The sequence below is a fragment of the Vicugna pacos genome, chromosome 17 (assembly GCF_048564905.1).
Source record: "Vicugna pacos chromosome 17, VicPac4, whole genome shotgun sequence".
In the NCBI taxonomy this organism is placed as follows: domain Eukaryota; kingdom Metazoa; phylum Chordata; class Mammalia; order Artiodactyla; family Camelidae; genus Vicugna; species Vicugna pacos.
In genome coordinates this window covers 13,103,258-13,116,410 of record NC_133003.1, presented here as the reverse complement: position 1 = coordinate 13,116,410, position 13,153 = coordinate 13,103,258, and the positions used below count along the sequence as shown (strand labels likewise).

Here is a 13,153-nt window from a genome sequence, read left to right as displayed (position 1 = left end):
GTTTCAAAACAACAACAACAACAAAATTGATGCTATTTTTATACCGAGATAATAATTTCTCCTTAATACCATCAGATAACCAATCTGTGTTCAAATATCTGTCTCAAAAAATGTTACAGTTGGCACAAATCAGGATCCGAGTAAGAGCCGTACATTGGAGCTGGTTAATATGTCTCTTAAATTCTTTTTAAGCCACAGGTTCTTGCTCCCTTCTCTATGTTTTTCTTCTGCAGTTTACCTGTTGAAGGAAACAAGTCTTTTCTCATGTGGTTTCCCAGTCTCAGGACCATTTACCATGCTCCCTTGTCCCCTGTATCTTCTCTGTACTGGTACTTAGATCTAAGTATTGATCAGATTCACATCTGAGTTTTGGACAAGAAAACTTGGTAGGTGGTGCTGCCTTTCTCCATCAAGAGATGTGGGGGGGGGTGTCTCTGTATCTAGTTTATGGTGTATAAAGTATTTATGAACAATTCTCAGTTTTGGCACACTGAATTTAAGTCCGTTCTCATTTGCTTGTATTTACCAATTAAAAAGTATCATGTCTGGTTGACCTGCTGAGAAACAAGCTGACAAATGGCAGAACCACCATCACAGGAGGATGTTTTCCAAGTCTCTTTAATCCTCAGCTTACCTCGCCCCGAAAGCCATAGGTAGAGATGTGAGCTAAATCCTCAAAGGACTGCAGTTTACTTGTGGTGAACCTCTCACATACAATATCCAGATCTTCTTTCTAAAAAGTACAGAAAAATGAGTAATTATGTTTTCATAATTTTCCCAAATATTTCTGAATTACCCTTTTCTTGATTGAATCCAGGAAGAAAACCCTTTTAGGGGAAGAGTTCTAGATCAGCAGGATCCAGAAGCCCATGTGGCCCTGGCGCCCCGTCCTCCTCCCCTCGTCCTTCTCGCTCGCCTGGTTCCTCAGTCTCGTTTGCTGCTTCTCTCATCTCCCCTGACAGTGGATGACCCACATCTCTGTCCCCGGACCTCTGCTCTGCTTATACCCACTCTCTTGATGATCTCATCCAGTCTCAGAGAGTTTACAAAAATTATTACTGTATTAGAAAACTTCTTTATTAAAAATCTATAGATACATTTTATAGATATGTTGAATTGTAGTAAAATACATGTAGCCAAATTTACCACCTTAACCATCTTTAAGTGTACAGCTCTGTGGCATGAAGTATATCCACACTGTCGTGCAACCACCAACATCCATGTCCAGAACTCTTTCATCCCCAAACTGAAAATGTACCAGTTAAACAAAAGCTCTCCATTTTTCCCCTCCCTAAGCCCATGGCAACCACCATTCTACTCTCTCATTCTACGAATTTAACTACCCTAGGTGCTTCATATAAGTGGCATCATACAGTACTCTTTTGTGATGGGCTAATTTCACTTAGTGTAATGTCTTCAAGGTTTGTCCATGTGGTAGCATGGGTCAGAATTTCACTCCTTTGTAACGCTAACATTCCACTGTATGTATCCAGCACATTTTGTTTATCCGTTCATCTGTTGATACTTGGGTTGCTTTCACCTCTTGGCTATTATGAATATGTTGCTATGAACGTGGGTGTACAAATCTCTTCAACACCCGGCTTCCAACTCTTTTGGGTGTGTATCCAGAAGTGGAATTGCAATCATACAGGAATTGCTTAATTTTGTGAGGAATCAGTATACCATTTTCCACAGTGGCTGCACTATTTTATATTCCCACCAGCAACATACAGGGTTCCAATTTCTCAACATCCTTGCCAATATTTGTTTTTATTAATTAATTAATTAATTAATTATAACAGCCATCCTAATGGATATCAAGTGATGTCTCACCGTGGTTTTTATTCATATTTCCCCAATGACTTGTCATGTTGAGCATCTCTTCATGTGACTTCATGGCTTTTAACACTATTAAAATGCAATACACCAAATTTCTGTCATCATCCCAAACCTCTACCCTGTACTCACATCTGTATCCATCTAACAAGCATCTTAAGTTTAACATACCCCAAAATGAATTTCCCATCTTCTCCCAAACTTGTCTGTTCCATAGCCTTTCCCATCAGCAAATGGCAACTCTTTTTTTTCTATTTGCACAGCGAAAACCTTGAAATCATTCTTGATTCCTCTTTCTCTCACACCCTGCGCCAGCAAATTCTGAGAACTTGGTTCTTCACAATCAACCCAGAATCTCACTGCTTCTTACATCTCTACTGTGACCACACTGGTCCAAGGCACCCTCACTCCTCTGCTGAATCGCTTCAAGAGCCTCCTCGTTGCTTCTGTCCTGTCCTGCTAGTCTATTTTCCACACCGTAGACAAAAGAGTTCTTACAAAACTTGCCAAACCATGTCACTTCTTTGCTCAAAACACTCTAATAGTATCCCATCTTATCCAAAGAAAAAGCCAAAGATTTTACAATGTCCCATAAGGCCCTACATGATCAGCCTGCTTATCCTTCAGACCTCAACTCCTGTTCCTCTTCCACTCTTCCACCCTGTTCTAGACACATTCCCTCCTTGCTGTTCTTAAACATATCAAACAAGCTTCCATTTTGTGGCCTTTACAGGTATTGTTCTCTCTGCCCAGAACACTCATCCTTTAAACAGCCTCATAACTTGCTCTGTGACCTCCTTATCCCCTTGAACAGTGCCTAGCATGGAATAGGCACCCAGGAGATTTATTGTTGGTGCTGAATTTTTCAAACAATTCCATGCACAGAAGCCCAAAGTTTCCAGAACAAGAAAAAGTGCTGCCACTTCCTGCAGATGCAGCACACGAAGCACACAAACATCCTTCTCCTCTGAGGTTTTACTTACCCTGATCCCAGTGCCATTGTCTTGGATCTGAATCAACTTCAGGCCTCCCTCTTTAACAACCACTTGAATATTTGTGGATTTTGCATCTAAACTGGCAGATCAAACAAAAATTAATAATTTAGTAGTCTACAACTACTCTAATGCACATATTTTATTTTTCTTACCCTCCTCCCCTTCTAATGCACAGATTTTAATATAAGCCAAGAGATAAGAACAAATTCCAGATAAATTTAATGTGTTTTTCCTTTCTTTTACAGGCTCTGTGACTACATTGTTATCAGTTGACGTGTTGTGACAGGAGGAGAAGGAAGAGAGGGCCAGAGGGGGCAACCATCATTTCCAATAAGACATTCAGCACCATGTTGGTTTCTCTAGGAAAGAAAGGAAGGGAAGTTAGTAGTGGGACCTTTTAGCACATGCTTCTTTCTTATCTGCTTCTCAACTAATCCTACCATCTGTTACTCAAACTTTATTCAGCCTCAGGTTCCTAAATGACCCTTATAGAATGTTATTTTAAAATTCTACATTTTTTTCTACTATTCTCTTTAAGCAAATGTATTTATGTTGGGGGAAAGAAAAACTGGCAGAAAGTGCTTTAAGAAGCCAAATACACCTTTTATACCTTCAAAGAGTAACCCAGGAGCACAGGGCACCTATAGAGCTCGAGAAAATAAATCCAGCCTGGGGCTCTGTGAGAAAGAGAAGTTAACTCCTCCTTACACAGAAAATCCTTTATACAGAAGTAAGGTTATGTTACTGAAATATTAAATACCTGTCTCCAGAGCCCCTGAATTGAAGTTGTCCTTAGTTATCTTGACTTCCATATTAAAAAAAGCGTAACTGGACCCCATACAAAATCTCTGCCTAGAGTTATAAGCCACTGAGCTAATGTGTGTAGTTCTGTTGTACAGTATTTCGGCACAGTACAATAATAGACCCAAATTGTTCTGTCAGTTAATTCTAACATTGCAGAAACAAAAGCCAGCCTTTGCGAACTATGTATATCAAGTCAAAAGGAGAAATCACTCCCAGGTTCTTTGGCTTCCTTCTAATTCTCTTTCTTCCTTTCAGTGGTCCTTTCTGAACCACTGTCAAATCTACCATTCTTCGCTGGGGCATTTTTTTTTCTTTTAACTTATAGATTTTATTAGCATCAATGGATTTTACTACAAAGGATCTGACAATGTTTAGGCACATTATGAGAATCTGTCCTTTTTGAAGTTTACAGTTTACAGCCATCTTTCTTTCCACGTTTTTCACCTCGTTCCTCCACAATGTTTGTGGGACAATTCTAAACTTCAGAATTCACGAAATACCCTCATAAAAATCAGGTATCTTCTAAGTGTCCCCACAAAAAGTAAAGGGCAGGAAAACACGAAATGAGGTCACTAACTTGGCAATCAAGATCGCAAGCTGAATCACAAGTCCATCGTCTTGTCCTAAAATGCTGACAATTCACTTAGGAAAAAACTCAAAATGTGTATGTATATTTTGAATGTGTATGTATATTTTGAATGTATATGGATGACTTCTGGAATAAGCAAGCAACTAATAACACACAGTCAGTCCCCTGTGAATGATGAGGGGAGTTGTTTCCCTTTTTAAATACATAAAATGTTTACACATTTAAAAATATGCACCTTCTGTATGTATAATTTTGAAAGTATCTCTCCTAACTGCATCGTTAAAACAACAATGTGCAGCCCTCTATTTGCGCCAACAACCCTAAAATCTCGCGAGGGCAATCGAGAACACGGAACCCGAGAAGAGAGAAGAGAGGACCCCCGGCCTCCGCTGCCGTGAGTATGCGCCGTACACGCCTCCGCTCAGGGCAGGGAGGCGTGTCCGCACCCTGCAGAGCAGCGGCCCGTTAAATCCTGGCCTCTAAGGAAGCCCAGCGCGACTCCTTTCGTACCAGTTCTCAATCATTTCCTTGATGGCATTAGCCGGCCGCTGGATAACTTCCCCTGCCGCGATTCGATTCACCACTGTCTCGTCCAGCCGCCGGATAACTCCCGCTACAAGCGACATTTTGGCGCCAGTGGAGCCCAGGTTACCGCGAGATGACCGCCGGAAGTGCCCTCAGCCAATCACCTTAGGGCTTCCTGCCTACGTCCCTCCATCAACGCAGCTGACTCGGTTTTAACCCACCCTCCAGAGGGAGAGCCACTGCCGAACCAGGGCTTGCTACTGACTGGGCAGCTTGAATGCCAGTCAAGTTTCTAAAGTCCGTAGGTTCCGGGTCTCTTTGTCCCTCCCTAACGCGGCTTCGGTCCACCAAGTAGCTGGAAGGATGTGCGTCTGCGCGCTAGAAAGCTCTGTCCTCTCTTCCTATTGGCTCATGCCTGAGGAAAACGAAATCTCCAGCCAATAGGGACCGAGGCACAGGAGCTGGAGGTTGGTGTGCCGCGCTGAGGTGATCTGGCGCAGAGCGGAGGAGGCGCTTGCGGCTCGCTCCTGCTCCTCCCCTCTCCTCACGGCCTCGCCGAGGTCGGCCCAGCTCCTGCGGCCCCTCGTAAAATGTGGATGACGCCCAAGAGGAGCAAAATGGAAGTCGACGAGTCTCGAGGGTTCCGGTCCGAGTGGACCCAGCGATACCTGGTGGTGGAGCCTCCGGAGGGTGAAGGCGCCCTGTGCCTGGTCTGTCGCCGCGTTGTCGTCGCTGCCAGCGAACCCGACGTCAGGCAGCACTACGAGGCCGAGCACGGCTACTACGAGCGGTATGTGTCGGAGGGCGAGCGCGAAGCCCTGGTGGAGCGTCTGCGTCGGGGCGACTTGCCCGAGGCCGCCCCGCTCACTCCCGAGGAGAGAGCTGCTCGTGCAGGCCTCGTGGTCGCCCGCCTCCTGGCCTTGAAGGGTAGCGGCTGGGGTGAGGGGGACTTTGTGTACCGGTGCATGGAGGTGATGCTGAGAGACGTACTGCCAGATCACGTAAGCGTTCTGAATGGCGTTGATTTATCCCCGGAGATCACGCGGCAAAGGGTCCTGGACATTCACGAGAATCTACGCAGTCAGCTTTTTAACCGGGCTAAAGACTTTAAAGCCTTTTCCCTTGCCTTGGACGACCAGGCTTTTGTGGCCTATGAGAACTACCTCCTGGTCTTTGTCCGCGGCGTGGGCCACGATTTGGTGGTGCAGGAAGAGCTTCTGACCATAATCAACCTGACTCATTATTTCAGTGTTGGTGCCCTCATGGCGGCAATCCTTGAGGCCCTGCAGACGGCAGGGCTTAGCTTGCAGCGGATGGTTGGACTGACCACGACTCACACTCTGAGGATGATTGGTGAGAACTCAGGACTGGTGTCATACATGAGAGAAAAGGCTGTGAGCCCCAACTGTTGGAATGTTATCCATTATTCAGGATTTCTTCACTTGGAACTGTTGAGCTCCTACGATTTGGATGTTAATCAGGTCATAAATGCCGTATCTGAATGGATAGTTTTGATTAAGACCAGAGGCGTTAGGCGACCGGAATTTCAGGCTTTACTAACCGAGTCTGAATCAGAGCACGGTGAAAGGGTTAATGGACGCTGCCTGAACAATTGGCTTAGAAGAGGGAAAACTTTAAAACTAATATTTTCCTTAAGAAAAGAGATAAAAACATTCTTGGTTTCAATAGGGGCGACCACGATCCACTTCACAGACAAGCAGTGGCTTTGTGATTTTGGCTTCTTGGTGGATATTATGGACCACCTTCGAGAACTCAGTGTACTGTTGAGAGTTAGTAAGGTCTTTGCTGCTGCTGCCTTTGACCATATTTGTACCTTTGAAGTTAAGCTGAATTTACTTCAGAGGCATATTGAGGAAAACAATCTAACACACTTTGCCGCCTTGAGAGAAGTTACTGATGAGCTTAAAGAGCATCTTAAAGAAGATGAAAAAATATTTGAACCTAGTAGGTATCAGGTGGTGATCTGTCGCCTCCAAAAAGAGTTTGAGAGACATTTCAAAGACCTCAAGTTCATTAAAAAGGACTTAGAGCTTTTTGCAAATCCATTTAGCTTTAAAACTGAGTATGCACCTATTTCAGTAAAGGTGGAGCTAACGAAACTTCAGGCGAATACTAACCTTTGGAACGAATACAGAACCAAAGACTTGGGGCAGTTCTATGCTGGATTGTCTGCTGAATCTTACCCAATTATCAAAGGGGTTGCCTGTAAGGTGGCATCCTTGTTTGATAGTAGCGAAATCTGTGAAAAGGCTTTTTCGTATTTAACTCGAAACCAGCACACTTTGAGCCAGCCATTGACAGACGAACAACTTCACGCCCTGTTTAGAATTGCCACCACTGAAATAGAACCGCGTTGGGATGATCTTGTGAGAGGAAGAAATGAACCAAATCCATGAACTTTTGTAGTACAACATTGAAACACTCAACAGAAATCCAGTTCTAAAAGCAAGAGTTTGATTTTCATGTTCATTAATTTGGATTGTGAGAAAGCACCACATTTATTCATCCAAATTGATCACAAGTCAAATTCTTCAGACAAATTTTTTTTCGTCTCAAGAGGCAGCATGGGACTGAAACATGCAGACACTTTTTAAAAAACTTAATTCAATGGCAAAGTCATTATCCTTTGCTTTTATGATATAATTGTTTTCAAAGAAGTGTACTACTAGTAATGTGAGTTGAATTAGAAGTCTGCTTTTAAGATGTTCCGAAGAAATTTTTGCTCTTGTTTTAACAGTGTTAAAATTCTGATGCATATAGTCTGAAATGATCCAGTCCTTAAATGTATGTTCAAGCCAGCCTGCAGAAACTCATTAGCAAGCGCAGAAGTTTCTGAAAAGGAAGACCTTTCATACAGTGGAGGTACTTTGTCTAACTATCAAAGTGTTTGAGACTATTTTTTTAGACATATTTCTGAGTCTGAAGTAAATATTGACGTATTTCCTCCCTCTCACTTCCCCCTCACCTGCCCTAGTGATAACGACATTACTAATAGAGAAAATAATCAAATAACATTTTAGTCAGAGGAGCAAGAATTATTTTTAAATTGCTGGTTAAGGAGGCTTCCTGCAGTTTGGAGATCAGCCTAACCAATTATTGGAGGTTTCCCCTGAATTTTTCACAGTTGGGTGCTGTTTTATCAGCTTGCCTACCAAAGGACTACGGTAAGTATAGACCCTTAGGGGTTGCCCACTAGTAGTTCTTGTTTCTACTTTAGACAGAAGTTTGGTCCTGTCAGAAAGGATGAGGAAAAAAAGATGTTTACCTTCCAGGATCAGGAGGTATGAGGTATTTTACCTTGTTTGTCCTATCTGCATGGGTGTTAGAGCTGTATAAAGAAATCCTGCTTAAAGGAAAGCCTTCATTTTAAAGTCATATGGTACCAAATTTTGTTTGCCACTGAAAACAGATCCATTATAGAATTTGAAACTGTCCCGCAAATTGTGTATTTAAGACAGTGCGCACATGGAAGTGTTTAACTCTTGAGAAGCTGCTTTATTCACAGGTTGTAGCACTTCCATATTTCTAGTGAGACATCTTTGTGCTAAAGCAGTAATTTTCAAGCTTATGTTAACCATGAAAAGGAAATCTTAGTCAAGACAAATACGTGAAATGATTTAAAAGCAGGACCCAGCTTAGAGATCCTCTCAAGTACAGTTTGAAAACTAGCGCTCAAGTCCTGTCTTAACTACTGTGACACGTTTCTATGCTCACTAATTCAGCAAATTCAAGTAACCAGGATACAAGCAAGAATTTAGAAGGAACTAAAACCTGAGCAATCAAAATATATGCCATAAGAGCCCAAGAAACAAAATTGTGCCAGTGGTTCTCAGCCAGAGGCAGTATCTCCTCCTTCCAGAGGACATCAGGGAACATAAAGGGGACTCTTTCGGTTGTCACATTTATTTGGGGGTTCTGTAAGTGTGAAGGACCTGCCCTCTCCCCAGCAGTGCAGAGGACATCATGGCACAGTGAATTACCCCTCCCAAAGTGCCGGTAGATCCTTAGTGTGGATCATCTTATTTCGAGGGACAGGGCAAATTACTGGTAGAAGCAAAACTGGATGGGCAAGTTGGGCAAAACTGACGGTACTTGATGGGGAGACTTAATTCTAGCATTCCAAGTTTGGCTGGTAGAATGCAGTAAAGGCCGTGATAGGTTCTGGTAGCTCACAATAGCATGTGTAAGTCAGCAGTCGGTATTGAATCAGATGAAAGGGCTCTGTTCTATTTTGCATAATTAGTTTAAGGCAGAAAAGCAAGTATTCTGTATAAATAAAATCTTTAACAAGAATGGTCAAGTTGAGATTTTGGTTAAAGGGAGTAAGCTTAAATATCTGGAAAGACCATAGTGAAAAAATAGCCAAACAGCAACAGAAAATCTACCGGTGATTTCCCAAGAGTTTGGAGTATTGTTCCGTGGCAAGTGCTTTATTGAAAGAATGACTGAAAGCTGTTTCTGCTTTCTGACCCCAGGTCCTCAAATACTGAGGCCTTGTACATTTTGTGAAGTTCTACTATATATTTTGCTTAAGGTAGTAATAAAATTAGTTGGCACCATATAGACACTAGTTGCTGAATGTGGGACAGATGTAAGCCAAGGATTTAAAATTCATCTTGGACAATAGAGAATTTGCTATAAACTAGTCTTGTTGTTTTAAAAAAAAAAAAGGAGAAAAAAGTGTGTATTTTACTGTTTTCTGTACTAAGTAATTCTGTAACTGCATGGCAGTCTTAAAAAACTTCTTTTTGTAAAGTAGTTGTTACTCGTCCTATTGTATCAGTGAATACATTTAAAATAAGTACTATTTTTTGAAAACTCGTATGTCCCTATATCTCCCATTCCTAGTAGTTTTCTTAAAAGATTTGTCTGTATCCCCACTCTCCTGTATTGCCACTCAGACTGCTCTACCAAGCTCACTAAGTCCTTGTCAATATTCCTACCCTCTCTGACACCACTGGCCACCCTCCTTGAAGTACTTATTTAGTTTGGCTTCAGGGAGATCCCATCTCCAAGTATGTTTTCTTGGTCTTCTTTGCGGGCATCTCTTTCTCTTAAATATCTGTATCCTTGGGATTTTTATGTTTTGTTTTAAGCTCTTATTCTATGTCATCTCCTTAGCCAATCTCATTTCCTTTCACAGCTTCAGTTGCCAGCTCTATGAAAATGACTCCCAAATTCATACCTCCTTTCTAGACCTTTCCTAATTTGTATATCTCACTGCTAACTTAAGTCCGCTTTGCTGTCTCATAGGCACCGCTCTGTGGCATTGATCTTGTCCCCAAACCTGTTCCTGGTTTCATGATCCCGCTTTCAGTAAATGGCACCACCACTACCAGCCGTTCAGTGGCCCTGGCCCAAGCGCCAAACCGAGTTATCCATAGCTTTTCTCTCTTCATCCATGACATCCACTCACAAAAACCTTTCTGTTAAGTCTACTGCCTAAATTTTTCTCAATTCTCCAGTACTTCTATCCTAATTCAGGCCATCAGCCTACTTCAAGCCTCCTCGTTAGTCTCCCTTTCTCTGGTTTTGATCCCTTTCCACACTGCAGCCAGGTTGTTGCAAAAGATGTATCTGATCGGATCACTCCCCTGCTTTCACCATTGCTCTTAGATTAACGTACAATTTCTGTTCATCTTTCAGGTTTCAGTTTATATGCCTTGATGCACACCCTCTAACTAGGTGCCCCTACTGTGCACTCCCTAAATAGCCTCTTCTTCCTCAGCTATAGACTGGGCACACTTTATTGTTCCTTCTTACTGATCACTGCTAGACTATAAGCTTTATAAGGGCAGGGACAATATGCCTTGCTCACTGCTCTATCTAGTGCTTAGCACAATGCCTGACATTTCAGTAAATGTTTGGATGAATAAATACTAGTGCAGCGTTTTACGATCTTTGAAGCCCTCTCATAGTCTCATTTGACCTTCACAGTGGTCCTGCTGTAAACTGCTTGCTGGGTAATTGTTACCCACATATTACAAATTAAGAAATGAAACTAAGTTCTTTGTGGCTATGGAATTGTATTCGTAGAATTTAGCTCAGTGTTTGGCATGTGGCTAGCTTGCAATTTGCCCTAATAAACGTAAGTCGTAAAGTCGGGTATACGCAACATAAATCCGTGATGTTATATTGTCTTTAGTTACTTGATGTAGAAGTCTTAATTAAAAAAAAAAATCTGGCAAAGGAACCTGGATGAGAAAGATTGGACAGCTAGCTATTTAGTTGACTAAAACAGTACTTCAGTAATCGAAAAACTTGGCATTCAGGTTCAGAAAAAGATAATGCTACGTAAGAGTTAATTTCTGTTTGGCTTTAGTAAGCATCAACCCTAGGAGAAAATGGCGTACTATTTACTTGCTATTTTCCTTTACAGATGATTTCTGGCTCTTCTGGGATTTTAAAGTAAGTAAATTTAACAAAATATTATTAGACGAATGACTCAGCCCTTCTGGTCACTAGATACTCAGTTCACTTGCTTTCCTACCTGCAGAATGCCATCACCTCCACAAGGAAGGTAAAACAAAAGTAACACCTAGACAATGTGTAAATTCCTAGATTTGCTGTATCTCTTTGCTTTCTGGTTCACATGCCTCTCTGAACTCAGTTTCTAGGGTAGCTTGGGCTTTCGGGCTTTGTGGGAGAGCCATTTTTTCCAATTTAAGGAAGTCACCAGCGTTAACACTCTTAGTTGGACTTTGAGTCTGAGGCCCATTCACTCGTTCAGAGATCTTAAACAACAGGTGTGATAGTCATCCAGTGATTTGATCCTTGCTGCAAGTCTGGGTTTTAATCAACCTTTGGAGTAAAGGATTTCTTGTTTTCATCTCTTTCTAGTTGAGAAGCAGCTTCTTCCTACCCAGTAATACTTGAGTTTGTGAACTCTCTTTATTCCCTTGTATTTCTGCTGGCAAACTGATGAATTCTTTTCTGAGTTCATCTCTTTCCTATGTATTTTGTCAAATGGGGCTGACAGTAACCAAAAAAAATTTTTTTTTCCTTGTTTTTCTTTTTCTCTGATAAAGGATAGATATTCTGCCTTCCAGATTTTCTCAAGGGACAGTCTGACCACTCTGTAACATGCATTGCCCCTGCATAAGTTATTTCCTCCATCTTGCAGTAGCAGTTTCCTGAATGCCTGCCAACTAAGTGAATGTTCAGTACGCTAGGTTTTTTTGAAAACAGAAGCAATTTCTGTATCAGAATGGACTTGGTTGCCATGCAGTAAGAACCACCAAAATCTCAGTGTCTCACACAACCTTTGTCATGCAGCTTGGCTAGGGCCTTTGCTCTTAGTCTGGGGTTGATGAACTATGGCCTAGGGACAAAGTCTGTCCTGCTGCCTGTTTCTGTAAATAAAGTTTTATTGGAAGATGGCCTTGCCCGTTTGTTTCTGTATTGTTTTTGGCTGCTTTTGTTCTACAGGGGCAGAGTTGTTGTGAAGAGAGTCTCTGGCCTACAAAGTCTAAAATATTTGATGTGTGACCTTTATGGAAGATGCTCTCTGCTCTAAGTTGTCCTGATTCTGAGACTTAGGCTGACCAAGAGGTATCATCCAAGATATGGCTGCTCATTTTGGTAAATGAAAAAAGTATCACAAATCACTTACAGGTCCTTAAAGCACTTTAATTGGCCGAAGCAAACCACACGTCCACACCAAAGTTCATGGAGGAACAAGTAATCCTTCCTTGGATTGGAGGAGACCCAGAAATACTTTGAAGACAATTACAACCATTTAAAACACAGCTGTATGTCTCTATAGAATATCTCTCAAAATATTTTTTCTTTTTTATTGAGGTGAAACTTACATTCAGTAAAAGGTAGATATTAAGTGTACACCTTAGTGGATTTTTATATACACCCTTGAACCCATCACCCAGGTCAAGACGGAACATTTCTAACCCCCAGTAGGTGCCCTATGCCCCCCTCCCACACACATAACCATTATTCTGACCTTTATCACCGTGGATTACTTCTGTCTGTTCTAAAGATTCGTGTAAATGTAGTAATTATATGTACTCTTCTGTTCACTTTGTGTCTGTGGGTTATCCGTGTTGTTGCCTGTAGCAGCAGTTCATTTTTTACTTCTGTGTAGTATTCTGTTGTATGATTTATACCACAACTTAATAATCCATTCTCCTGTTGATGGAAATTTTGGTTGTTTCCAATTTGTGGTTATTACAAATAAAGTGGCAGTAAACATTTCAGTATCTGTCAGTGAACATATGCACCCATTTCTCTTGGTACTCTCTGGTATACCCCCTGCTTCCATACTTCCTTCATAATTATTCACACAGCAACCAGAGTGATCCTTATTTGAAATATAAATCAGACCATGCCAGTCCTCTGCTGAAAATCCTCCAGTGGCTTAGTATCACCA

General features: G+C 41.8%; 2 protein-coding genes across 5 annotated transcripts in view; one reads left to right on the top strand and one right to left on the bottom strand.

The window, feature by feature from the left end:
* Positions 1 to 5,178, bottom strand: part of MLH1 (mutL homolog 1) — a 45,362-nt gene extending 40,184 nt beyond the window's left edge. Inside the window, exons 1-3 of one of the 3 annotated variants that reach the window (XM_072940977.1) lie at positions 4,914 to 5,178; positions 2,820 to 2,910; positions 635 to 733 (exon numbers count right to left, since the gene is read on the bottom strand). In XM_072940977.1, the coding sequence (XP_072797078.1) occupies positions 635 to 733; positions 2,820 to 2,910; positions 4,914 to 4,942 (219 nt within the window). In that variant the 5' untranslated portion in view covers positions 4,943 to 5,178. Of the gene's footprint in view, positions 1 to 634; positions 734 to 2,819; positions 2,911 to 4,734 lie in introns of those variants that run through there. The other 2 variants (XM_006200634.3, XM_072940978.1) reach the window with 2 other exon arrangements.
* Positions 5,179 to 5,221: 43 nt separating this feature from the next.
* EPM2AIP1 (EPM2A interacting protein 1) lies at positions 5,222 to 12,150 on the top strand. 2 transcript variants are annotated; one of them, XM_006220347.4, is made up of 2 exons: positions 5,222 to 7,632; positions 11,150 to 12,150. In XM_006220347.4, the coding sequence occupies exon 1, from the start codon at positions 5,340 to 5,342 to the stop codon at positions 7,164 to 7,166; it is 1,827 nt and encodes a 608-aa protein (XP_006220409.2). In that variant the 5' UTR covers positions 5,222 to 5,339; the 3' UTR covers positions 7,167 to 7,632; positions 11,150 to 12,150. The 2 variants fall into 2 exon arrangements, with proteins under 2 accessions (XP_006220409.2, XP_031542729.1); XM_031686869.2 differs by having other exon boundaries at positions 5,222 to 7,934.
* The last annotated feature ends 1,003 nt before the right edge of the window (positions 12,151 to 13,153 follow it).

What these genes read in the sequence shown, in the direction of transcription:
- EPM2AIP1 (XM_006220347.4), top strand. Translation starts at nt 5,340, where the DNA reads ATGTGGATGACGCCCAAGAGGAGCAAAATGGAAGTCGACGAGTCTCGA.